This window comes from Schistocerca cancellata, unplaced genomic scaffold (genome assembly GCF_023864275.1).
Source record: "Schistocerca cancellata isolate TAMUIC-IGC-003103 unplaced genomic scaffold, iqSchCanc2.1 HiC_scaffold_426, whole genome shotgun sequence".
NCBI lineage: Eukaryota > Metazoa > Arthropoda > Insecta > Orthoptera > Acrididae > Schistocerca > Schistocerca cancellata.
This window is the reverse complement of record NW_026046443.1, coordinates 980,867-1,008,373: the sequence shown is the minus strand read 5'-3', so window position 1 is coordinate 1,008,373 and position 27,507 is coordinate 980,867. Positions and strand designations below refer to the sequence as shown.

At 40.3% G+C, this 27,507-nt stretch overlaps 1 protein-coding gene across 1 annotated transcript in view; it reads right to left on the bottom strand.

Annotated features, from left to right (window-relative positions):
- The window catches only part of LOC126124775 (derlin-2-like), an 83,246-nt gene that overhangs the window by 20,326 nt on the left and 35,413 nt on the right, over positions 1-27,507 (bottom strand). Inside the window, exon 5 of the mRNA XM_049915120.1 lies at positions 14,578-14,741. Coding sequence (XP_049771077.1) covers positions 14,578-14,741 — 164 coding nt within the window. The remainder of the gene's footprint in view (positions 1-14,577; positions 14,742-27,507) is intronic.

Here is a 27,507-nt window from a genome sequence, read left to right as displayed (position 1 = left end):
TCACAAAAAATACCAACTGGTAGTATTGTTTAAGGCTTTTAATATCTGCTGGGTGAATGTGTAAATAGCATTCTCAGTTGAGCAACCCTTATGGAATATGAATTTCGATATGCTACGTAAATTAGTTCCTCTCAAATGTGAAACTACTCTTGACTATATTACCTTTTCAAATATTTTTGAGAAAGATGTCAGAGAAGGGAACTGGATGATAATTATTTAATTCTTTCTTGTATGTTTCTTATTCAGGTTTAACAATTGTATATTTTACTATGAATGGTGAAATTAAAATTAAACTTCAAATAAAATGTTTTATGTTGTGTCAAGTATCTTAAAAAGCAGAAATATCTCTAAGAAATCCAAACTATGCATATAAAGGGTGTTTTAAAGTATTCATTACACGTCTAGTTGTGATAAATCACTCCACAGGGAATTCTGCCAGAGATAAATGTTTGCCAGCAACAGTAGGCATCCTTTGATATTCACTGGCCCTGGGACAATACTTCACTGAACTAGCAGGGACTACTAATCATGTGTGAAATATACTCCCTACCCCATGAAATTGATAGCGTGTTTTTCAACAAGAAAATTACAAGAATGGGAGCCTCTAAGCAGAGAAATATATTTTAGAAGCGAATCAGGAACTTAAATGTGTCCAGCCTTTCATGCAGAGCAGATGATTGGATGAAAGGTAAACACCTATATCAGGCCACATGTCAGGAACATAGCCAGTCTTGATATGTTGAATGCTATATGGCCGGTGGCAGCCATAGCAGGTGGTTCTTTTGCATCCAAACACTTTGTCTCAAACAAAAGTTGTTCCACATGGCATGATCTATCACCCCTAGACATTTGCTGCAGAAACTTTGAAACATCCTGTATCAGTCACTTAAGCAATCTAACACAGGCATGTAAAAGATCTTGTTCATAGACAATGACAAATCTGGAAAAACCTATAACTATATGGTCTATTTAAACAATCAACTATTGTAGGAAAGATAAAAACTAGATAGACTGCATGGACTGGTCATGTGATGTAATAGTACGAAGACAGGTTCTTCTAAACTGTAGTAACATCTCTAGAAAGAAGACCACCATGATGGATAAGAAGGAGATTTTTAGACAATTTATGTAAGAGCCAAAAATTATTGAAAATTTCAAACTGGAGAGACTTTACCACACAAAGATTTGACAAAATATTGTTAAACTGGCAGCGAAGAGCTGACACAGCTGGTAACTGCTTTATGATAACAGCAACAACTTCAGCAGCAGCAACAGCAACATAGTAATTGTTAGTATGTTTGTTTAATAAGAGAAACAACTATATTCCTGTGAAATAGTGTAAGAATGTGAATGACAGCCAACATACATATATCGCAAAAATTATGAAAGAGTATTAACTATTTTTAGTCCCTTCATAGGTAAGTAACATACTGGGAGATTAAAAAGAAATGTTTAAAAATGATGGGTCAAACTAGAGTCAGTATATTTCTTGAGTGTTATTTTGAATAAATTGTAAAATTTAATCTTCATGTTCATGAATAAATTGTGATTATTTCAGTATGAAGTACCAAGCTCAATTACAGTAAGCCCATTTTTTCCAAAGTACTGTGATATAAAACATGAAACAGAAAGCGAAGACAATTGTAAAACTCAAAGCAGATAAGAGAAAAACGTAACACTGATTTCTTTCTTCCGAAGCTACATCAGAAAAACAAGAAAAATATTTGCATTTTTCTTGTATTCTTTCATTCTTTTGCACATGGGTTGGCTAAACTGTGTAACATACAGAGCAGACAAATTTAATTTAAGTTCTTGAAACAAGATGAGTCCACCTCATCCTTGGGTGTGAGTGACCTACCATTCATTTTAACATTTTCCTACCTAACCCTCTCTTCTCCCTGATGAAGGGGAATTCTGAAAGCTAGGACAGTGCTGTGCTTTTCTAAATGTGTCTATTGGCAAGACTAACATATTGCCTGCTGAAGGTAAAAGTGAAAGCCAGTAACAGTCTCAAAATGTTAGTTTCCTTGAGTGAAATTTCCTTTTGATACATTTAAGGTACTGTAAAACATAATTATGCATAATTAGTAACAATAGCTGCTTGTAGTTTTATGGTTTTCACTACCAAAAAATGTTTACTTCCACAAGGAACTAAGAGTACTTGAAGGAGTAATATAGGGATTGTTAGGTCTGATTCTCATACCTTCAACTTTGAGGGTAGAGTTGACAGCAATACAGGTAGGTAGCATCATAATATAGGGTGTATCAAAATGAATCAACCGATTTAAAAAAAATCATAACTATTATGTGATCTGAGATATGTGTGAACAACATACTGTTGGAAAGAGCAAACTCTCGAGTTTTACATGGTTCCCATTAGGTAGCAGCAGTACGCGTCCACTTCAGTTCTAGTAAAAATGGTGTGGGGACAACAGAAAGCATTTAGCGTTCTATGTTTTGCACAGTGCGGGTCAGTAATAACTATTCAGCATGACTTTCTTACTAAGTATGGTGTGTATCCTCCAACAGCACAGAGTAATAGATGATGGCCTGAACAATTCCAAGAAATCGATTGTTCATCAAAAAACAAAATTCATTGTGTATGTTTATTAGTTTCAGAAATAAAGATCTGCCAAATCTGATGATTCATTTCGATACACACTCTATTTCGACTCTGCCTCCTGAACCTCTGTTAGTCATTAATATATCTGTGGAGAAAATAGACTGGTTCAAAAGACTGCTTGCAGTCTATGTTATAGTTGCATGCCGTATAGCTTTCTCAATCTTTTTTGCATTCAATGAAGAAGTAATTTTCTTTGGTTTGGATACACTAATGTACACAAACTCTATTATCTGTCTTCATAAATATATCAACTGCTTTGGACTGCATTCAGGAGCCTTGTTAGTTGCCAGTTTTCAGAAGAAAAATATCTCTAGAACTACAAATATAATGTTGTCCTATATTGCCTATTTGTCTCACCACAAAGTATTTATTTTATGGCTGATGGACTTTGTCACAGAGAGAACTTATTTTAATATGTCTGGATAGCAACAGGGGACAAAAGAATAAGTCTTTGATAGTTCATAAGATGTTTCCTCGAAAATAGTTTGCAAGACATAGGATAGGATACCCTTGTAAAGGTTGGCCATTGTTCTTAGCACTTAGGCAAAGACTTTGTGTAGACTGCAATGTGTGTGCAGTTATCACTGTAATGTACAATAAAGTTCAGTTGTTGATGTGACACATTATATCCATCCTTCAAGTTTTATTTTGATCTGATGGTGGCTATGACCAAAACTGTTCATAACGAATAACAAAAACACACAGCAATGTCAACAAATTCTGTGTGTGAATATTTTGCACTCTCTAAAGCTCTTTCATCTTATTCCATCTATTGCATGCAGTAAAATAAAAACTCTGCATACTAAAACACCCTAACTGAACTGGAGAGTACTGTCTAATTCTACAGCAACTAAATATTACAAAAGGCTTTTTTGCTATCAGAGAATGTTGTCTTTATTAAACTACAACAAAAAAGAGTTTCATTGTGGAGGGCCTTTTGCTCTCTAAGTCCTTGTAAACTTATTTGTAATTAAAATGTGGACTCCCTTCCACAATTTTCATTAACTGTTTCAGTAATTGTAAAGCCCTTCAAATACACAGTATGTCCCCTGTTAGTAGTTTTAACTTGTCTTGTCAGAGCAGCCAGTACATAAGATTAACTTGATGTTTTCGCAGCTCAAGATCAGAAGTTCCTAAGTTCAATGTCATGGTTGCTGTGTGTTTTGGAATATCAGTCCATTTAACCTGCAGAGATTAATGGTAGTATACTTCAGCAAAGTCCTAATTAAACTAGGATAACCAATGTGTATTTCAACAGACCCTAACATACTTAATATCACTCAACTGGAGTAAAAGCACAACTGCTAGATAATGATCTTTTTTTTCCTTTTTTGTGCCTTAAAATCACATTTGTGCCTTAAAATCACATTTACGGCCACAGTCTGTATCTCTCCTTTAAGTTGGCACTATTATTTATTTATTTAATTGTGTTACCTGCCTCACAATCCAGGTGATTTATTCAGGATTTGCCTTCTCTGTAATGCACAATCAGTCCACCTCTTTGTCAATGACGAGTGCTGAAACATGCTCAGAGCTTGAGATGATAGTAGAATTGTGAAGCCAAACAGTCCAAATTTAAGGAATGACACTATTTTGTGTCCCCTTCTGGTGCAGATTTACATGGCTGTGTTATTTCTGTGATCGCCACACAGTAAGAGGTGCTGGAAAGAAAACTTCGGCCTCTGCACTACTGGCCGTTGCCAGTTTACGAGACTGGAGCTGCTACTTCTCAATCAAGCAGCTCCTCAATTTGCCTTACAAGAGCCTATATATTTCTTTCCAGTTCCAGTTGCACAATTTTTACAGTATGACTTGTTTTGATCTTTAGATCTAAAGACAAAGTAAAACTAAATATGTACTGTCTATTATTTTACGAAACCTAGAAACATGTTGTCCATAATTCCTGAATTTATCTACATTGTTGTATCAGCTGCCCATTATGTCTGTATCAGAATACCGTAGTATTGAACTTTGGTCTGTGTTTTAAATATGTAACTGGTGGTGGGAGGGGTGAGGATGGAGGGGAGGAGCAAGGAGAGTAAAAGTGGAGGGAGGGGAAAGAAGGCAGGAAGGGGAATTGGCAGGGATGTCATCAGCATAATGGATTTACATTTTTTAAACATTGTAGTAACTTATGTGAAGAGAGAGGTTCTTACACTAAAGTTATAAAAAATAAAATTATGTAAAAATTATCATTAAAATATTAAGAGTGCAGAGCAATGGCAGTGTAAACTGTAAAAGGGTAAAAGTAAAATTATAAAATGGGGATTACATGAAGCAACTAAAATTGAATAAGTGTCTTAAAATATTAAAAGTGTAAAAGAATTTAACTATTACAAGGCATAAAATAATAAGATTATAAAAGTTAAACTATGTAATGCAATTAAAATTATGGTGGTCAGGATGTGACAGTTTAGTTAATTTTATATGCAGTTAATTGCATTTGCTTCTGCTTGGTGGCAGTGAATGATGTGCAGACTTTATAGTGAATCTGCACACTGGCTTGTAGCTAGGACAAAGTGAAAGCCAATGTGTTGCTGTTGTCTCTTCCTGTTGAATGAGAATGTTGCTCATATAGAAGTTGCGTTGAGGTGGATGAATTGAAGAGGACTTTGAAGTTTCTAAACGTTGTATTGTAAATACAACTGAACTGCTGAATTATTGTATTGCCATGCTCTTGTAAATGGTGTGTAAAAATCTCATTTCCTTCCAACATTATCAGGAAAGCCCCTTATGTTCATTATGTAGTACAGAATGCTGTAGTATACATTTCTTTTACGATGTCTCCACAGGAAGAAATTGCACACACTAAGATTGGGGATTCTTGCAGGCCCTGGAATGTGAAATTACACACCTTTCAAACAATTGGTGAATGGCTTCCATTGAATGTCAAGCAGTATATGATGCGGCTGCTCAAACAACATTTTCGATGTCAAGATTGTGCAGTCTAAGTGTAAAGAATGTTTCCAGCATACCAACATGCCAAACAATGTTACTGTTGTCACAATACCATCCTGACATTAAAAAAAGTAATTGCCAATGACAACATTACATCATACAGCACACCATATTCTAATCTAGACACTATGTAATGGATGCTTATGAAACTTTCAAGGATTTTCCTGTGGCCAGTCATGGAAATTTTATTCTTTAATGTAGCCGTTAAGGTGCAAGTCTGACAGCAAAATGTTGTTACAAAAATTGACACCGTAGCTGATTTTAGCCAAAACCTATTCACTAAACTCCCTATGCAACGCAGGGTCTCATAGATTTAACTGCTGCATAATCTGTAAATTATAGAAGTGAAACTTTAATCTCAGCAGCATTCTTCGTACACTTCATCACCCAATCTCTAGCACAAATTTATGTCATTCAATGGAATGGTGAGTGCTCTACTTCAATAATCTAGGGCAGCAATGGGATGTGTACCATTCAAGCATCATCTGGAGGTTGCTTTTCCAAGGTAATTTATTTATTTTTTTTTTTTTTCAAAATTACATGCCCACATTTTAATTGTATAAGCAGATGAGACACATTCATGATGTCCTATCTGGTAATGAATGTCGATATACCCTTTTTGCAGCAGTCACATTATGACCCCAATTGTAAAATGCTTTTGCAGTGATATCATGTTCTGCACAACTCCAATGCTGTGCAATTACTAAATGACAATGTGTTCACAACTACTGCACATCAGTTCCGAACAATTGTGGACAGTACAGTATTGACAACACTAACTTTAAAATTTACCGTTTTCTTGGGCCACCCCATGCTTCCAAATAAGTTTCACTAGTTGTAAGACGTTATTGTGTATTGAAGTATGCTCTTTGAAACATTTTTCATACATGTTGCCTGTGCGACCTACGTAAGCTTTTGGACAGTTTATACACACTTGCTGCAGTGAATTTTGAAGTTTTTTTATTCATGTCTGAAGCGAAGAGGGTCATTAGTCTTAAACCCTATTCCTTAACAAGAAATGCTATCGCAGAATATAATTTCAAACTATGTAGAAGTTAAAATCAGGAGTAAGAAAGAAAAAGCTTGTGCAATACAGAAGAAAAGTGAAATTATGTGGGTAAAAGCAGAACTCTGGGATGCTTACAAGAACATGGAAATACTAAATGATGATTTTTACATAGTGCACTTAGAGGCAGCTAAAATATTACCTTCTGTACAGTTTGACAACTTTTGTGTATTTATTAACAACAAAGTGGACAGCGAAAGAACAAAAATAATTACAAGACATAATAAGAAAATATTATGTATGGCAGCTGGAAGAAAACATGAAAATATTACCCCTCCCTTAAAGATATGAGTTCTTTGACAAACTCATTAATCTCACGAATATTCCTCTTACAGAGAAATCTCTCCTATCAAAAGGATTAAGCTGTAATCCCAAAGCAATGTTAGGACTGTAAGACAGATAATTGTAGTAAATATCAATTATGGAAGTGATGTAGCAAAACTTCTCACTGATATACACAGAATGACATCAGAATCAAAGTCACCAAAACATTGCAGTACAAAAGTAATCATCATAATGAAATTAGGATTACGTATAATTTAAACAAAAAGTTAAAAGAGTCATAAATTGTTAATGACCAGGGCAGAAAAAGGTAACACTGTAGTTTTATTGATGATGGAGATTCTGTAAATAAAACTGAAACATTTTTCTCTGAAAACTGAACTAACACAGTAGCTCAAGGGGGGGGGGGGGGGACCCTCAAATATTCTGATGAAGAAAAGCATCATATAATCATGAATCCACAAATCCCTGATGAGCCCACACAGGTAAAGCTTCGCAAAAAAGATAAATTCATTAGGCTTATGTCTGACATGAGACAGAGTCCTAATGCTCCAACGGGGCATTTATAGATTTTCATTGGATCAAATGCATGACCTTTTAATACTTTTTCATGATCTCTTCAGTTAGATTCATGACCTCTCAAAAATGTGAGTAGTATAATGACAAAAACACCTTTTTATGAACATTAAAGCTGGTTGAAATGAAATGAAAGCTGAGTGTAATAATTCTTATATCATTTAAACTGTATGTCAGCATGAATAAGGTAACTATCTATGACTTGTAGTATATACTATAAAAACATTAAACTCTCACATATGACATTTCAGATACATTTATCACCACATCAGTTAAAATACGAATTGTTTTGACATAGTAACATTGTGGAAACTTACAATTTTCTTAAGACATTATAACAATTATGAAGGTACAACATTTATGTCAAATGTTAAACTTCACAATAAAAGCTCCAGTGTTTTAAATTTCTTAAGTGAACTTGAAATTTCAACACATAAAACTTCGGCTTCTTCCTTTGCCTTTTCTATAGTAATTTTTTTTTTTATATGAGCTCTTATTTCTTGAACTGTACTTCTTTTAAAATTGGCCACTTCATTTTCATCAGTTTTTTTTTTCTTTTTTAAGGCTTTTAGTCTTTTTGATGAAGCACCATTGATTCTGTAATGTCCACATTCGGTTGTTTCCCACTACTAAGTAAATTACCTATTCTTTCTGCAACAATCACATCTTCTTCTAACAAGAAACCACTTGAGAGTGCGGTCGCAAAAGGCCAATGTTGTTTACAGCAACTGACATCCCACATACTGTCTACCATGCAACAAGAATATTGGCTACTAATGGCAACAGGGGGGCAGGATTGAAGGTATCCAATGGTGAGCACAGCACGAGACTATGAAGCATAGCTGAACTGGTTAGCTGATGAGTGAATCACAATGGTGCAACAGTGCTAGTGGTGCTGATACAAAGCAGAGCAATGACAATGATAAACAATGCAAACACTGTATTATATCTACAACAATAGTTGCCAAAGTTGACATTTCTTCAGAAAGAAAACCAAGGAATTTTGCAGAGTCAGAAAGAAAAGGCAGATGAAAAATTAGTGTTTCTCCAAAGTGAGTCAATGGAATATGTGGTGTCGTACATGCTCAACTGTGTGGATAATGTAAATCAGGAGTATAATTATGATGATACATGCTTAACAAGTGAAAAAATATACTGAAACAGGTATTGAGCCTTGTAGTTCATCATCTTTGTCAGACAGGGAACCATAAATCCCATCTCCAGTGAAACTTAATAAGGACAATCATTGTCCAAGGAACGTACATGGAAGATCATATTTCAAATAAGTACGTACAATATTACTGTGTAGTACATAAGAAAAATTACTAATATTCAAGAGAGAACAAGGCGCACTTGTTACAAAAACTGGTGTTTGCGCACATCAAGGATGCTCGATACAGTTTACAGGATGTGCACGACACTAACCTACTATGTACTTGAACAAAGAACAGTGAACTGCAGAATGTGCCCAAAAATTTGTGGATGAGATAAACAAACTTATCCCATCGTTCAGTGACCGACCAACTGGGATTTGAAGAGGAAATGCAAATGAAAGAAACTCTGGAAACTACAGGTACCAAGAGACTTTTATTGAGGTCAGCTAACATCACTGCCTTAACAGATTTGTATACAATTATGCTGCCTGTTAATCTGGATGGTAAATTGGCTGGAATTTTTTTTTATTGTGTGGTGACAAGTTGTAGCTACTCTGCCCCCTAGAAATCTTCCTTGTGTGTGTGTGTGTGTGTGTGTGTGTGTGTGTGTGTGTGTGTGTGTGTGTGTGCGCACATACACACGCATTCTTGCAAGGGCAGTAGAGAATATTTACATCACTGCAAACAATAGTAAGAAAACGAGCGTAAGAGAATTACAACTATGGTATGAGCACTGCTTTTGCTTTTGACAGTTGGTCAAAATAACTTGCTTTTGCTTGATTCCTGGCTTGCAGATAAAAATCATCCTTTATAACCAGCTATCCTTCCCAAAAAGAGTGTGACATTTCAATTCATACCACCTGGAATCACTCAACAAATTCAGCCTCTGGATGCTTGTTTTTTCAATGTGTACAAAACATATTATTGCACTATCTGCAGCTATACCTCAAAGGACAGCTTTCCATCTCATCCCGTGCAGTAAGTCTCCCCTGACCCAAAGTTCTGGTTGACTTTCCCGAAATCTACCCCTTTTTCTAGACCTCTCCAGTCCTTTTCCTTCACCCCTCTGCCTTCCCCTTCAACCCTTTTGCCTGAAAAAGGAGCCACTGGCTCCAAATGCTTGCCTAATTACAACCTTCATTTATGTGTGTGTTCTGCCACCGCCTGGTTAGTAGATTTTTCATTTATCCAATTAAATTATTTTGTCAAAGAATAGCCAGTTTCATGATAAGCTCCATTACAGACTGTCTGCATTCGGTTGCATACCATCACATTCCATCAGTTCTCATCACTCTGTTACACCACTATGATTCTACATGCATTCTTCAAGAGTGGATACCTAGCTGAACGCCCTGCATGCTTTGCAACTCCCGAGGAGTCCACCTTCACTCTTGATGGCGTGAACCTCTGTGATCACTGTGGCATGCCATTTTTCATTCGGTGTTCAAGGTGCAAGGGAATTTTTTTTTTAATGTTTCTTGAATGTTGACGATGTTCATTTTGTGAAGTGTAATACATACATCTCATAGGAAGTTGATCTTTGCACCTCCCAGACACTCATTTTCTGTCATCCTCCTGATGCACACAGTGAGTCATTAGCAGCTAATATTTTTCCTGTCATAGTTGCTAACACGACACTTTCAAATGAGCTTTACTAAAGAACGAACTTGCGACTTTTACTCAAGAGGTACCTTGTAAGTTTTCAACTAAAACTTCTTTGTTAACAGAAAAGCCTCTTTCAACAACAGCATTTCCATGAAACATACATAACATTTCAGCACAAACTTGGTGAAATTATGGTTCATATTTTACACTAAATTCATCAGAAAGTGATCAGCTTGTCCTTCTTATGGTTGATTTGTTTCAGTGATTTATCAGAATATTCACAAATTTTGCAGTATTCTCTCTTCACTACCTCAGCTGTTGATGGTGTTAAATGATATTTTGACACAAATTCTTTCAATGGAATTGTCACACAAGAATTTCTCAAAATGGAGCTCTGCATTACTTTAGGTGATAAACATGAGCCACCTTCAACTATCTTTACTTTCAAATGACTTCCAAGCAATTTTTCGATACAGACTTTGCAAAATAGCCATGCAAATCATTTCTGAATAAAGCTCAACAAAGCCATGCCCTCAAATTTCTCCATATGCACCTTTCTTCCACGGTTGCAAACTACAGTTAGCAGAGACTCTCCTTACATGGCTTGCACAGATGGATAGAACCACACCTGACACACAAACACACACACACACACACAAAATTCATGACCAACCACTCAATTTCATTACCTTTTAATTACTTTCATATCACCTATTCTCTTTCATTACTTTCATGACCTGTAGACAACCTGCTCAATACATGCTTCACTAACAAAAAGGTTTCAAATGCTAGAACAGTATAGCATAAAAATACATATGAGTTTGTGAATGAAGTTGAGGATACCCTCCAACCATTTGATAACATTTTTGCTTCCCTAGACATGGCGAATTTATACACTAACATATCTGTTTGCAAGACATTGAAAATAATTAAGAACAATCTAACAAATCACAAAAAATGGCTACAGAAGAAATAGAATTAATGGAACTTCTACAACTATTTCACTTGTAATGCAGGATATATCATGGACCAAATGGGCTAGCCATGGGAAATCCCCTAGCCACGATTATGGCCGAGTTTTCTCTAATTAATAATGAACAACTATGCAAAATCCAGCAAAATCCTCTATTATAAGTTTCTGTTAGAAGGCTGTACAGTCCAGAATGCAAAATCGTCCTGATGATGCACCAGGTTGAAGATACCCTTTTGGTAAAACACCATGCCCAGCTGTGTAAAAAAAAAATTGTAACTGCCTGCTGCACATCCTAGTCCAACAGGAATCATCGACCATTTGAGGCCTTTTTTAAGGGACCGAGGGTGTGATAATCACATGGGGAGGGAGCAGGACTGTAAGAAGGGCGCTCGTGGGTCACTCAATTAACTTGGCATAACTTGTGCATAACAACATTTGGGATATGGGGACATGTGTTATCATTAAGGAGCAGCACCCCTTGTCGCAGTTTCCCCACACTTTTTGCCTTAACTGCACATCACATTTTCTCCAGTGTTCAAACAATATTGTTCCCAAGAGATGGAGACACGAGGTTCCTTGAAATCAATAAGCCGTATTGATCAAAAAAGATGGTCAGCATCACCTTTCCAGCAGATAGCTGACTCGTTAACTGCTTGGAATGAGAGGACCGTGGATGACACTAAGGCATCATCAATGCTTTGGACTCCAGTTCCCAGTGGTGGCACCAGCTTTTGTCACATGAAACAATGTGCTCAAGGAATATTGGACCTGTTTGGATGCATTTGGTATTATGTTGCCATAGTTCATGTTTCTACATTTACCACACACGTCAGAAAGACACAAATGCCACACTAATCCCTTGCCAGCATGGCAGTGCTTATATACCCACAGTGAGTCAACGGAAACTTTTTGATCGCTCCTCTCATAATCTCTATGTAGTTGATGCAATTTTGTTAATTAAAGTAGACCAAAGTGATGTTAATGAGATATTAGTGAGAATGAGTGCTATTCGTCCAAAGATTAAATTTACAGTTCAGCATAAAGATAAAGAAGCTAGCAATTATCTCAAGGTGGGCAAACACCATTTTAGCATGTACAGAAAGTCTACTTACATAGCCATTACTACTGAATCAAAGTCTTTGTACCCTGATAGAGTGCCAGTGCCACATTTTTGATCTATGATTAATAGGATAGTAAAACTGCCATTAAGTGAGCAAGAGAGAGAGGAACAGAGAAATCACTATTATGAAACAAGTTGCAATGTTCTTTGAGTATGTGGTTTCAACAGCAACAAAGTTGCTACAGAAAATTATATGGCAAGAACAACATATGAGTAATTGCAGTACACTAATAGCATAATAAGAAGACAAGAAAATGGCACACACTTCCATGAGTCAGGGTGTCGGAAGAAACTGCTAGAGACATTTGTAGTGCCAAATTGCACACAAGGTTTACGACTAATGACATTCATCACTTCAGGCTGAAGCAATGTATGAATAAAAAAAGCCTCAAAATTCATGGCAGCACATCAGTATTGACTGAAGTAAGAAAACTGTCCAAAAGCCTACATAGGTCAAATCAGCAGAATGCTTAAAATACATTTCAAAGACTATGCATCAATACACAATATATATATTGGCCACGACATCTTGGTAAATGATTGTTGCAGTGTCTGTGTGTTTATGGGTCGCATTTTTTCATATGACTTGTCAAGCCAATGGCAGCACGGCATCTCTTGCCGCAATTGTCACAAGTGTATCTGGCTGCTGAGGCAGGAGCAGTGGTAGCATTGTGAAGCTTTTTCTGCCTTAATCTGTCTAACAAGCCTTCATCATGCTTCGACATTCCAGATGATATATCATCACGCCACTCTGGTCTCATGCTAGCCCGTGACCCCCATCTGTTTGTGTCGATTCCAAAGCTCTCCATATCTCGTTTACAGGAGTCCTTGAACCTCAATACAGGACGTCCTACAGGTCTTTTGGCTACAGAGATCTCTACAAGCATCACCTCACGTGGTAATCTGTCAGGATCCATACGGTGGACGTGTCCCAGCCAGCGGAGTCGTCTCTGCTTCAAGATAGCTGAAATACTGTTGCAGTTTGTTTTAGATATCACTGCTTCGTTGGCACTCGGTCCTTCCACATTACTCCGAGGATGGATCTCAGGCACCGCATGTGGAAAGCATTAAGGCGACGTTCTTGTTAGGCATAGGTTGTCCATGTTTCCGATGCATACAAAAGGATGCTGAGGATGCAATAATAAAGCAGTATTTAGTGAATATCTTCTAGTATCAAAGTACTCTGTTGGAGTCATTGAAATGCATTTCAAAGTACTGCACAATGCCAAGGGACACCTCTTGACAATGTTGGAAGAAACTGAGATTTTTGCACGATTTACAAGAGTCTGGTAATACATTAAACCAGTAGATTGATTTTATTGAAGGCCTCTTCCACTCATCCGCCTTGACAAATACCTGTTTAAGCAGCAGCATTCTCACTCACCAAAAGGAGACAACAGTGACACATTGGCTCATGCTCCATCGTAGAAAAAGTTGGTGTGCAGACTAGCTTCCATTCACACTGTAAAGTCTCTATGCTATAAAATGCCAACCAGCAAAAGCATATGCAATTAACTATAACTGTCACATCCTGTTCCCCATAAGTTTAATTGTTTCACATAGTTTAATGTTCATAATTTTATTGTTTTATATCTTTTATAGTTTCACACTTCCAATGTTTTAACTTTTTAATATCTTAAAGATAATTTTTGTATAATTTTACCTTTTTATAGCTTTAATGTAAGAACCTCTCTATTTACACAAGTTACTATAATGTTTTAGAAAATGTAAATCCATTATATGCTCATGATGTCCCTTCCAGTTCCCCTCCCTGTCTTCTTTTCTCTCTCCCAATTCCTTTCACCCCACTTTTGGTCTCATTTTCCCCTCTTCCCCCTCTCCCCTTCCACCACTACTCACCTCGTTAAAACATAGACCACTGTTACATACCACAATACTCTGGTGTTTGATTCTAATACAGATATGACAGGTAGCTGATACAATTACATAAATAAATTCAATAGTTATGTACTATAAATGCCTAGTTTTTGTAAAATAATAGATAGTACATATATAGTTTTACTTTGTTTTTAGGTCTGAAGCTTCAGGGAAATAAAAATAGTCATACTGTAAAAACTGTGCAATTGGCACTGACATAGAAATGATATACAAAATTTTGTATATTTTTTATTGTTAAATTTAACTGTATTCAATGAATAATGATCATGTGCATATTTGTCCATTCTATTCTCTGAGGTTAACAGAAAAAGTAATACTTACAGCAACTGTGGTGTGGAGAGCAGGCGGAATCCACCTTGCTGATTTGGGAAGACATCCTCAATGAAGTAGTACATATGCCCAACAGCCATCCCTACTATGTCCAACCAAACGGAGTTTCCCAGCAGTACTGAGAAGCCAAGGAGTACCCATGGTAAGTAGGGAGCCTATTAAAACATACAAAAGGTAGTTACAGAAGATACAGATAGGTTTTTTTTTTATCTCATATACATTTACACTGGGTAAATGTGCTGGACACTGAATTTCCTCTGTTCTAGAAATTGCATGCTCTGGAATCACCTCCAGGGACACATTGGCAACATCCGGTGTATCATCATCATATTCCTCAAACCATAATCTCTGATGAGAATTTTCATGACAATATACTTAGGGTATTAGAAGTTCTGTAAAACATCCCTGTACTAACAAGAAGCAAGTGTAACAGTTCTCCCATTCTTTTCACAGAAGTACGGGACCTTTATCCAAAAGTCTGCCACAAAACACCAGTCCACACATGTGGACTCTGAAGAGAATCCATGCGCAGGAGCTATGGATTTGAAACAAACCAACAACAAACAAACGTGTGTGTGTGTGTGTGTGTGTGTGTGTGTGTGTGTGTGTGTGTGTGTGTGTGTGCGTGCATGCTTGGTGCTTATGGGCACTCAATGGTGAGGCTTTCAGTGTCCTTACACACATTAAAAGAAACAAATGTGGATAAAATTACTGAAATGTTATCATATATGCTATGACAACGGGAAAGAATAAAATACGACAGTGGTTTGAAAAGTTCTCGGAATCACTACAAGAGAGGTCAGTGCTAGAGCAATGAGTTGTTCACGTGATATTCATTGGACTGTTGCCTGTAAACACATGCCACGACAATGCTCTTGGAAGAGAGCTGTGGTGGTGACTTGCTCTGTTGTTGTTCCCGCATTATCATTTGTGAAGATGGAAAACATTGAGATTTGAGCAGTGATTGTGTACGTCATAAAGAAAGATATGAAAGCAAAGGACATTCATACCGATTTCTAGAATACACTTGGGGACTCTGCTCCATCATATTCAACTGTTGCCAAGTGGACAAATGAATTTAAATTTGGTCAGGAGAGCTTAGATGATGATCTGCGCAGTGGTCGGCCAAGATATGTCACTACTTCAGAAATCATTGCAAAAGTGCACAAATTGGTCATGGAGGATCACCGACTGAAAGTGTGTGAAATTGCTTACACCAGCCAGATGTCATCTGAAAGGGTATATCACATTTTAACTGAATAATTAGAAATGATAAAATTATCTGCAAGATGGGTGCTGCGACTCTTGACACTGGATCAAAAACACATGAGAATGGACATATCGGAACAATATTTGGCCCGTTTTAGGAGAAACGAATAAGATCTTTTGCACTCTTTTGTGACTACAGATGAAACTAGGGTGCACTACTATACCCCATGGACAAAACAATAGTCAAAGCAGTGGAAACATGCTGAGTCCCCACTACCAAAGAAAGCAAAGACAATTCCTTTGGTGGGAAAGGTCATGGCACCAGTGTTATGGGATGCAAAAGGGATTCTGTTTGCAGATTATCTCCCCACTGGGCAAACAATTACTGGAGAACACTATGCCAACCTCCTGGAAAAATTGCAACAAAAGATACGCACAAAAAGGCAAGGTTTAGCAAGGAAGAAAGTCATCTTCCATCAAGACAATGCGCGCCCGTACACTTGTGCCGTCACAACGGAAAAATTACACGAACTAAGGGATGAATTGCTGTCACACCCGCCTTATTCACCTGATATGGCTCTGTCAGACTTCCATCTCTTCCCAAAACAGATAATTTTTCTTGCTGGATGAAGATTCACTTCAAACGCAGAATTGATAGCCAGAGTTGACAACTATTTTGCAGGCCAAGAGGAAACTCATTTTCGAGATGGGATCAAGGCACTGGAACATCGGTAGACCAAGTGCATTAATCTACAAGGAGACTTCATTGAAAAATAAAAAAGTTTCAGTGACGTAAGTACTTTTTTCTATTCCATTCTGAGAACTTTTCAAACCATCTTCATATGCTATACAGGAGTCTAAGACACAAGTAAAATTACAAAGGAGCTAAAAGGAGAGCACAGAAAAATGTCACTGGCTGATCTCTTACACAAAATACGGGTGAGCCAGTCAGCCTCTTAACACATTATAACCATCTACCAAAAATTTTGGAAAAAATATTGGACAATTCTCAGAAAACTTTACAGTTCTAACCACTTATTTGAACATTACCTAAAATACAGGGCATCTGTTGCCAAATCACCGGCGGACCACTAGTCGGAAAATAAAACACAGTCCAATAGAATGTGGCATACAGTGATCTGTATATCACAAGCACCACACATTGGAGGGTCCTCTCACCAGAACAAGAAGCCATGCGTCATAGGGCTGTGGCCTATGTGAAGACGAGCAAAGAGGACCTCGTCCATTTACCTGGTTGGAAGGAAATATGCCTCAACCAAATTGTGGGCTTTACTAGATGGAGCTTATCATCAGTCACTTCCAGCCACTCATTCTCCCACTGATGCAAGACTCTGGGCCTCAACAGTGAGGCTACAGCATGCAGGGGGATAACACACTGAAATAACTGAGGAACATGACAATCCCCCTTGGCTGCTAGATCCTCCCTTTTGTTCCCCACAATACCCATGAGCCCTGGTACCCAGCAGAAACATACCTCCTTCCCCAGTTGTAGTTGGAGGAGAGCATCCTGGATGTTCTGGACAACTTTATCTGCTGGGTACAAGCATCGTGGGGAGTGAAGAGCACTCCAAGAATCAGGACAGACAAGAAATTTATTACTGGAAGAATGTCTCGTCTGCACCAGTGCCTGTAAGATCACATATAATTCTGCATCAAAGACAGTACAGTCTTGAGGCAGTCGGACCTCGACGACATGATCCTGGAAAACAGAGCAACCAACATACACTATGTGATCAAAAGTGTCTGGACACCTGGCTGAAAATGACTTACAAGTTCGTGGCACCCTCCATCGGTAATGCTGGAATTCAATATGGTGTTGGCCTACGCTTAGCCTTGATGACAGCTTCCACCCTCACAGGTATACGTTCAATCAGGTGCTGGAAGGTTCCTTGGGGAACGGCAGCCCATTCTTCATGAAGTGCTGCACTGAGAAGGAGTATCGAAGTCGTTCAGTGAGGCTTGACACAAAGTCGGCATTCCAAAACATCCTGAAGATCTTCTACAGGATTCAGGTCAGGACTCTATGCAGGTCAGTCCATTACAGGGATGTTATTGTTGTGTAACCACTCGGTCACCGGCTGTACATTATGAACAGGTGCTCGATCATGCTGAAAGATGCAATCGCCATCCCTGAACTGCTCTTCAACAGTGGAAAGTAAGAAGGTGCTTAAAACATCAATGTAGGCCTGTGCTGTGATAGTGCCATGCAAAACAACAAGGGGTGCAAGCCCCCTCAATAAAAAACATGGCCACACCATGACACCACCGCCTCCGAATTTTACTGTTGGTACTACATATGCTGGTAGATGATGATCACCAGGCATTCACCATACCCACACCCTGTCATCAGATCGCCACATTGTGTATCATGATTTGTCACTCCACACAATGTTTTTGCACTGTTTACACTCCTTACACCAAGCGAGGCATCGTTGGGCGTTTACTGGCTTGATGTGTGGCTTGTGAGCAGCTGCTTGACCATGAAATCCAAGTTCTTACATCCCCCCCCCCCCCCGCCTAACTTCACAGTACCCTGATGTAGTTTGGAATTCCTGTATGATGATCTGGATAGATGTCTGCCTATTACACACTGCGACCCTCTTTAATTGTCAGCAGTCTCTGCCAATCAACAGACAAGGTCGATCTGTACGCTTTTGTGCTGTACATGTCCCTTCACATTTCCACTTCATTATCACATTGGAAACAGTGGACCTAGGGATGTTTACAAGTGTGGAAATTTCACATGCAGACGTATGACACAAGTGACACCCAACCACCTGACCACATTCGAAGTCCGCGAGTTCTGCAGAGTGCTCCATTCTGCCCTCTCACGATGTCTAATGACTGCTGAGGTCGCTGATATGGAGTACCTGGCAGTAGGGGGCAGCACAATGCACCTAATATGAAATCATATGTTTTTGGGGAGGTGTCCGGATACTTTAGATCACATAGTGTAGTTCCCCTATTTAGAACCACCTGTAAAGACAGCTACACAGCTATGATGCTCATACAAAATGTCAGCAAGATACACATTAAACACAGAAGCAGGAGCGTCTCACCTGGACTGCACTAAATTTAAATGACCATGGGCCTCTGCAGCAACCAGGGTGGCTGTCAGTTAAAACCCTGTATTTCAGGTTGGATCTGCTCCACTCCAACTGACTCCAGTAAATGTCACACATGGATCCCAAATGACACTGTTGCTCATGGACAGTGGGAGAAAAGGCATTCCACAGAGTGACGAGCAACAGAATGGAATGTGGGTGAATTCAATGCTGTGAGGAACTCACTACGAGGAGTTTCTGTCCAACTGTAAGTCATGGCTCACAGCCTCAGGACAGACGCTGGGTTTGGGGCACTGTCCTATAAGCACCCATGGCCAGCCTAATTCTCCCATAGTGGACAGTGCCAACAATCATCAAATAAGAAGACCTCGCCGATCCACAATCATTGCGTCCATAATCTAGTTGCGAATGCACGAAAGCCCTATAAAACTGAAGCAGATGTGACCTGTCCACTCCCCAAGACATGTGGCTGAGGTGATTTATTATGTTCAGTGCCTTGAGGGTTCTGGTGTTCAGGTCTATCAGGTGTGGCAACCACGACAATTTGGAGTAAAAACTGAGCACCAGAAGCCTCACTCAGTCTCTAAAATGTCGCGTAGTGTCCCTCATATGCAAGGCAGGTACATTAAAAATACAACGAGAAGGATTAAAATGAACACACACATACTTCTCTGCAGAGAACTAAAAATGCGTCATTGTTCCTTACTCCACTAACCTCCGCAATTTAAGTTGTAACTGACAGCACACTGTTGCAACACTGGAGGGGGAACAGAAAACAGCAAAATGTCCACAAATAAGGAGCACTGTATGGGACTCCTTACCATAGACATGATACTGTTAATGGCTATGGCGAAGAAAGTTACACTTATAACACTGCCCTGAGGGATGCCATTCTCCTGCTCAAAACAGTCTGACACTATGTCACCAATTCGGGTCCTCAAAAACTGCTGAGACAGGAAAAACCGTAAGAACATGCAGCGCTGGCCTCGGAAGCCCTGTTGATGCAGTTATGCAAGAATACTCTGCCTCCAAATAGTATTGTATGCCTTACTGATATTGAAGAATATGCCGATACACTGACATTTACATATGCAAGCCTGTTGAACAGCCACCTCTAGCAGGTCAGGTTTCTGACAGTGGACCAAAATCCCCAGAGGCCACACTGAGAGTGGCAACGGAGTTGCCTGGTCTCAAACAACCAGACCAGGAGATGGTTAAACATTCACACCAGCATTTTTCCTACACAGCTTGTTAAGGCAAAACACCTGCACCTAATGGGACACATGCAGTCCTTTCCTAGTTTGAGGACAGGTATCAGAATTGACTTCCTCCACGAATTGGGAAAGATGCCTGTGTGCCATATAAGACTGAGGCAGTTTCAAACCACGTAAGTCTGTGTCGCCTGACCACCAAGAGCTGTTGCAGTTATATGGCTCCTTCCGTGTACAGCGATTTTATGTCTACGATGAGTGGGGCCTGAAGAATGCATCAATGTAATGGCGAAACTGGTAGCACATAGAATTCATAAAATAAAATAAATTTCTACAATACATACGGCTGTTGGTAAATTGTTGCAACAAGAAGTTCATGCCAGCCGTCGTCCCATGATCCATAATGGATCAATGAGATTTCCTTCGATGCTGCTGGAAAATGTCGAAACATGTAGTACTGGATTTGGTTGTGACTGGGTGTAGTGTCATGAGTCTCAGACAGTGCCAATTCCAGCTCCCACATGGAGAAAGGGGAGTTGTAGGCCTCAGAACCATCAGATCTGAAGTCCAACTTGCCCCTCTCTACAGTCGCACGGTAGCGACAAAACACCGGATCTTGGCTTGCATTGGCTGTAAGTTTTGCAAAATGATCAGCCAGCATCTAAGCTACATTTCTAGCTGTTTGGGGAAATCCATGTTTCAGGGCTGCAGCTTTTGGTACATGCCCGTGTTTACCAGAAATCCTCCGGATGGCTTCCATTACTTTTGTAGAACAGGTGGAATGATTGATTGGGTCCAGGAAAGCTGGCAATGACCTTTTCTTGCTATCCTTAATTACCCATTGAGCCTTGGTTCTTGCGTCTCGGAAGGCGATGAGGTTGTCTGCTGTCAGGTGGCATTTAAACCATTGAAGATCCGCATGCCTGGCCTGGATTGCTGAATGACACTCATCTGTCCATCTTGGTACAGGTCACCTCCAAAGATGACCTGAGGACTTTGGCATTGATAGCTTAGAGCAGTACCCGTGGTCTAGGGGTAGCGTCTTTGATTCATAATCAAAACGTCTTCGGTCCCGGGTTCGATCCCCGCCACTGCCTAAATTTTGATAAATAATCAGCATTGGCGGCTGAAGACTTCCGGCATAAGAAGTCAGCCTCATTCTGCCAACGGCCTTGTCAAAGAGGGCGGAGGAGCGGATAGAGGTTCAGGGCACTCTCTTGTCCTAGGGGTGGGAAATTGCCCCTAAAGGCCGAAGAATCAGCAATGATCAACAACATGAGGATGCAGAAGGCAATGGAAACCACTGAATTAAAGACACGTAACGTGTATCCACAGGACATGTGGCCTGTAATTGAAGAAATGTCATGATGATCTCTCCATTGGCAAAAGATTCCGGAATAGTCCCCCATTCGGATCTCCGGGAGGGGACTGCCAAGGGGGAGGTTTCCATGAGAAAAAGATTGAATAATCAATGAAAGGATAACGTTCTACGAGTTGGGGCGTGGAATGTCAGAAGCTTGAACGTGGTAGGGAAACTAGAAAATCTGAAAAGGGAAATGCAAAGGCTCAATCTAGATATAGTAGGGGTCAGTGAAGTGAAGTGAAGTGGAAGGAAGACAAGGATTTCTGGTCAGATGAGTATCGGGTAATATCAACAGCAGCAGAAAATGGTATAACAGGTGTAGGATTCATTATGAATAGGAAGGTAGGGCAGAGGGTGTGTTCCTGTGAACAGTTCAGTGACCGGGTTGTTCTAATCAGAATCGACAGCAGACCAACACCGACAACCGTAGTTCAGGTATACATGCCGACGTCGCAAGCTGAAGATGAACAGATAGAGAAAGTGTATGAGGATATTGAAAGGGTAATGCAGTATGTAAAGGGGGACGAAAATCTAATAGTCATGGGCGACTGGAATGCAGTTGTAGGGGAAGGAGTAGAAGAAAAGGTTACACGAGAATATGGGCTTGGGACAAGGAATGAAAGAGGAGAAAGACTAATTGAGTTCTGTAACAAGTTTCAGCTAGTAATAGTGAATACCCTGTTCAAGAATCACAAGAGGAGGAGGTATGCTTGAAAAAGGCCGGGAGATACGGGAAGATTTCAATTAGATTAAATCATGGTCAGACAGAGATTCCGAAATGAGATACTGGATTGTAAGGCATACCCAGGAGCAGATATAGACTCAGATCACAATATAGTAGTGATGAAGAGTAGACTGAAGTTCAAGACATTAGTCAGGAAGAATCAATACGCAAAGAAGTGGGATACGGAAGTACTAAGGAATGACGAGATACGTTTGAAGTTCTCTAACGCTATAGATACAGCAATAAGGAATAGCGCAGTAGGCAGTACAGATGAAGAGGAATGGACATCTCTAAAAAGGGCCATCACAGAAGTTGGGAAGGAAAACATAGGTACAAAGAAGGTAGCTGCGAAGAAACCATGGGTAACAGAAGAAATACTTCAGTTGATTGATGAAAGGAGGAAGTACAAACATGTTTCGGGAAAATCAGGAATACAGAAATACAAGTCGCTGAGGAATGAAATAAATAGGAAGTGCAGGGAAGCTAAGACGAAATGGCTGCAGGAAAAACATGAAGACATCGAAAAAGATATGATTGTCGGAAGGACAGACTCAGCATACAGGAAAGTCAAAACAACCTTTGGCGACATTAAAAGCAACGGTGGTAACATTAAGAGTGCAACGGGAATTCCACTGTTAAATGCAGAGGAGAGAGCAGATAGGTGGAAAGAATACATTGAAAGCCTCTATGAGGGTGAAGATTTGTCTGATGTGATAGAAGAAGAAACAGGAGTCGATTTAGAAGAGATAGGGGATCCAGTATTAGAATCGGAATTTAAAAGAGCTTTGGAGGACTTACGGTCGAATAAGGCAGAAGGGATAGATAACATTCCATCAGAATTTCTAAAATCATTGGGGGAAGTGGCAACAAAACGGCTATACACGTTGGTGTGTAGAATATATGAGTCTGGCGATATACCATCTGACTTTCGGAAGAGCATCATCCACACAATTCCGAAGACGGCAAGAGCTGACAAGTGCGAGAATTATCGCACAATCAGCTTAACAGCTCATGCATCGAAGCTGCTTACAAGAATAATATACAGAAGAATGGAAAAGAAAATTGAGAATGCACTAGGTGACGATCAGTTTGGCTTTAGGAAAAGTAAAGGGACGAGAGAGGCAATTCTGACATTACGGCTGATAATGGAAGCAAGGCTAAAGAAAAATCAAGACACTTTAATAGGATTTGTCGACCTGGAAAAAGCGTTTGACAATATAAAATGGTGCAAGCTGTTCGAGATTCTGAAAAAAGTAGGGGTAAGCTATAGGGAGAGAGACGGGTCATATACAATATGTACAACAACCAAGAGGGAATAATAAGAGTGGATGATAAAGAACGAAGTGCTCGTTAAGAAGGGTGTAAGACAAGGCTGTAGCCTTTAGCCCCTACTCTTCAATCTGTACATCGAGGAAGCAATGATGGAAATAAAAGAAAGGTTCAGGAGTGGAATTAAAATACAAGGTGAAAGGATATCAATGATACGATTCGCTGATGACATTGCAATCCTGAGTGAAAGTGAAGAAGAATTAAATGATCTGCTGAATGGAATGAACAGTCTAATGAGTACACAGTATGGTTTGAGAGTAAATCGAAGAAAGACGAAGGTAATGAGAAGTAGTAGAAATGAGAACAGCGAGAAACTTAACATCAGGATTGATGGTCACGAAGTCAATGAAGTTGAGGAATTCTGCTACCTAGGCAGTAAAATAACCAATGACGGACGGAGCAAGGAGGACATCAAAAGCAGACTCGCTATGGCAAAAAAGGCATTTCTGGCCAAGAGAAGTCTACTAATATCAAATACCGGCCTTAATTTGAGGAAGAAATTTCTGAGGATGTACGTCTGGAGTACAGCATTGTATGGTAGTGGAACATGGACTATGGGCAAACCGGAACAGAAGAGAATCGAAGCATTTGAGATGTGGTGCTATAGACGAATGTTGAAAATTAGGTGGACTGATAAGGTAAGGAATGAGGAGGTTCTACGCAGAATCTGAGGGGAAAGGAACATGTGGAAAACACTGATAAGGAGAAGGGACAGGATGATAGGACATCTGCTAAGACATGAGGGAATGACTTCCATGGTACTAGAGGGAGCTGTAGAGAGCAAAAACTGTAGAGGAAGACAGATTGGAATACGTCAAGCAAATAATTGAGAACGTAGGTTGCAAGTGCTACTACGAGATGAAGAGGTTGGCACAGAAAAGGAATTCGTGGCGGGCCACATCAAACCAGTCAGTAGACTGATGACAAAAAAAAAGCTTAGTGGCATGATGGATCACTCATGTGGTGTGTGGTCCTCCCATTCCTGGACACTGTCACGGTGTTCAAACACAGTGAGCTGGCTGAACAGTGTCTATTTAGCCTTGCCGACAATCCATTTTGGTGGCTTTCCTACAGGGAACGCTCCATCCAGTAAGTGAATGTGGAGTGGGAAGTGATTACTAGAATAAAGGTCGTCAGTGACCTCCCACTGAACTGAGTCTGAAAGGGCTGCAGAGCAGAAAGAGGCCAATGGCTGAGAATGACACGGGAGCAGCACAGAAATGAGTTGCAGTAGCTGTGTTGAGGACACAGAGCTTGTGAGAAGTCATGAGATTCTTCAAAACCCAAGCCCACGGAAAAGTACAGGTCACGCCCCACAAGACATGGTGGGCACTGAAGTCTCCCAATATGAGAAATGGTCATGGGAGTTGTTCTATAAGATCTGTGAGAGTCTCAAAGTCTATTGCATCTTGCGGAGGTAAATACTGCACTTGTTTAAAGGTTAGTAGCCAGGGGGAGAGCAGAGGAGTGGTGTACATTAGTGACAAAGAGAGTGACCCCTCCCTTGGCTCTTTCCCCATCAGGTCATCCTTGCAGTGTAGCGTACAGCCCTTTAGCACAGGGGTGTCCATATCTTTAAAATGTGTTTTTGTGCTACGAGTTTTCCTGAACCCATTCATGTTCCACTGTAGTATGGGAGCCATTTCATCAGTATGGTTTTAATTTACCCCTATATTTGCACTTGGGAGGTGAAGTACTTGTAGAACGAAGGGGAGTGGAGCGGCTGCCTGGACCCGAGACATCCAAGTTCGTAAGTCCATGATGTCCTCCTCGTCAATCAGATGTGCCAGAATGATGTCTTGACGGCTCCCCAGGACAGCTTTTGACCTAAATGGCATGATGCTTTCCCTGTGCCCTATCCCTTCAAGGGGGTGTTGAGAGCATTCTGCTTTCTCTGTACCTTCTGGATGCTCACTGTGATCTTTCCTGTTTCTGCTGCCTATATAGCTTTGTCCTTCCTTGCTTGCTTTTCCCTGGCATGTACATGTGCAAGTACAGGTGCTTGAGGTGGAAACAGCCACACGGGACAATGTCTGCTTCAAAGTGTCCATCTTGGGAACAGATTTCCACACCACAAAAGAATATGAAGTGCAAAGACACAGTGATGCATCACCTTATATTCTTTTTTGGTTTCGGCATAGGGGATCCAGTTGATCACTTTAATTTCCTGTATTTTGCATTCCTGAGCAAAACCAGGTCATTCACGGCTCCACACTGGATGGCTCCCAGAGCAGTTGATGCAGATCTCTGGAGACAAGCAGTCAGTCCCAGCGTCATGGGCTCCTTTTCTGCACTTTCCACAGGTCACTTCACCTCCATGACTCATGGCTGTATGGTCAAAACACTGGCATTTATAACAGGGCATAGAGTTTGATATGTAAGGCCTAACTGTAAGTTGAAGGGACCCTGCCACAATATTTTCAGGCAGCACTGGAGAATTGAATGAGACAGTGAAAGTGGCAGTCTTTTCAGTTTCTCCATTATTCCTTCATGATCATTGGTCTACATGGACTATCCCTTGGGATGCCCATTCTTGTTTCAGCTCTGCTATGCCCATATCAATGATATCATGGCACATTACCACACCCTTGGTTGAGTTGAGCATCTCAACAACAATGTAATATTCACCAAATTTGTGTGATTTCCTGAGAAGTGCCACCTGCTTTGACATGTTAGTTTCAACCAACAAGGAACCATTAAACAGTCATTTAATAGATTTTAAAGTGCCAGCAAGTCCTTCCAAACGCTTATGGACAGTCAGGCAGCAGTAGTCGACCGAGACAGACGCAGCAACATGGAGGTAACCACTTTTGTGTCATTTATGAGTTCCTAACCAAGAGCAAATTTTATTCTATCATGTGTGTGCTTTAATAGTTTAGTTTCTTGAGTTTCTGCACGTAAATTTAATATCTAATAGCCACAGTTGTCGTGTTTTCGTTTGTGTTGGAAAGTAAACTGATTTTGTGACATATTACAAGTTCCTAATCACGGGCAAATTATTTAGTTTCGCCTGAGTGCTTCGGTAGTTAGGTTTTCGAATATCTACGTATTACTAGACACAGTTCATGTGTGTCCGTCAGGGTCTAGAATAGAGCTGCGCAGCACATGCCAATAGTCTGTTTATCTGCATAGTTTAGTTTTCCATGGTCTATAGTATGGACAGGGACCGTGATTGTTGTGTGCCGATGCGAGCCGAGTTGGTGACAGTTCGCTCTAAGCTTCAGGCTGTGATGGCTTCGGTTACACAGCTTGAGGCTGCAGTGGATGGGCACCAATGTTGTGGGTCGGCTGTGGGGATCCAACGGAAGTCCAGCACGTCAGAGTCTTCTGGTTGGTCCTCACATGTGGCCAACCCAGTTACTGCTCGCACTGAGGCTGACACTTCACCTGTGGTCGAGTGGGAGGTCACCCCGGGGCGAAGCAGGCGGCGAAAAACTTCCCAGGCGGCCGAACATAAGGCCTCCCTGGTTTGTCTGACAAACAGGTTCCAGGTGCTATTTGTGGCTGACACTGTTGCTGAGCCAGACGCTGTTGCCTGTCCTGTTTCAGAGCAAACCACTCAGCCTGCAAGATGCGGGCAATCGCAGAGGGTGGGATTATTAGTAGTTGGGAGCTCCAACGTTAGGCGCATTATGGGGCCCTTAGGGACTTGGCTGACAAGAACGGTAAGAAAACCAATGTGCACTCCATGTGCATACTGGGTGGAGTCATTCCAGATGTCCAGATATGGAAAGGGTCCTCCCGGATGCCATGAAGAGCACAGGGTGCAATCAACTGCATGTGGTTGCTCACGTCGGTACCAATGATGTGTGTCAGTTTGGATCACAAGAGATTCTCTCTGGTTTTGAGCGGCTAACAGAAGTGGTGAAGGCTGCCAGTCTTGCTTGCAAAATGAAAGCAGAGCTGACTATTTGCAGCATAGTCAACAGGACCGATTGTGGACCTCTGGTACAGAGCCAAGTGGAGGGTCTGAATCAGAGGCTCAGATGGTTCTGCGAC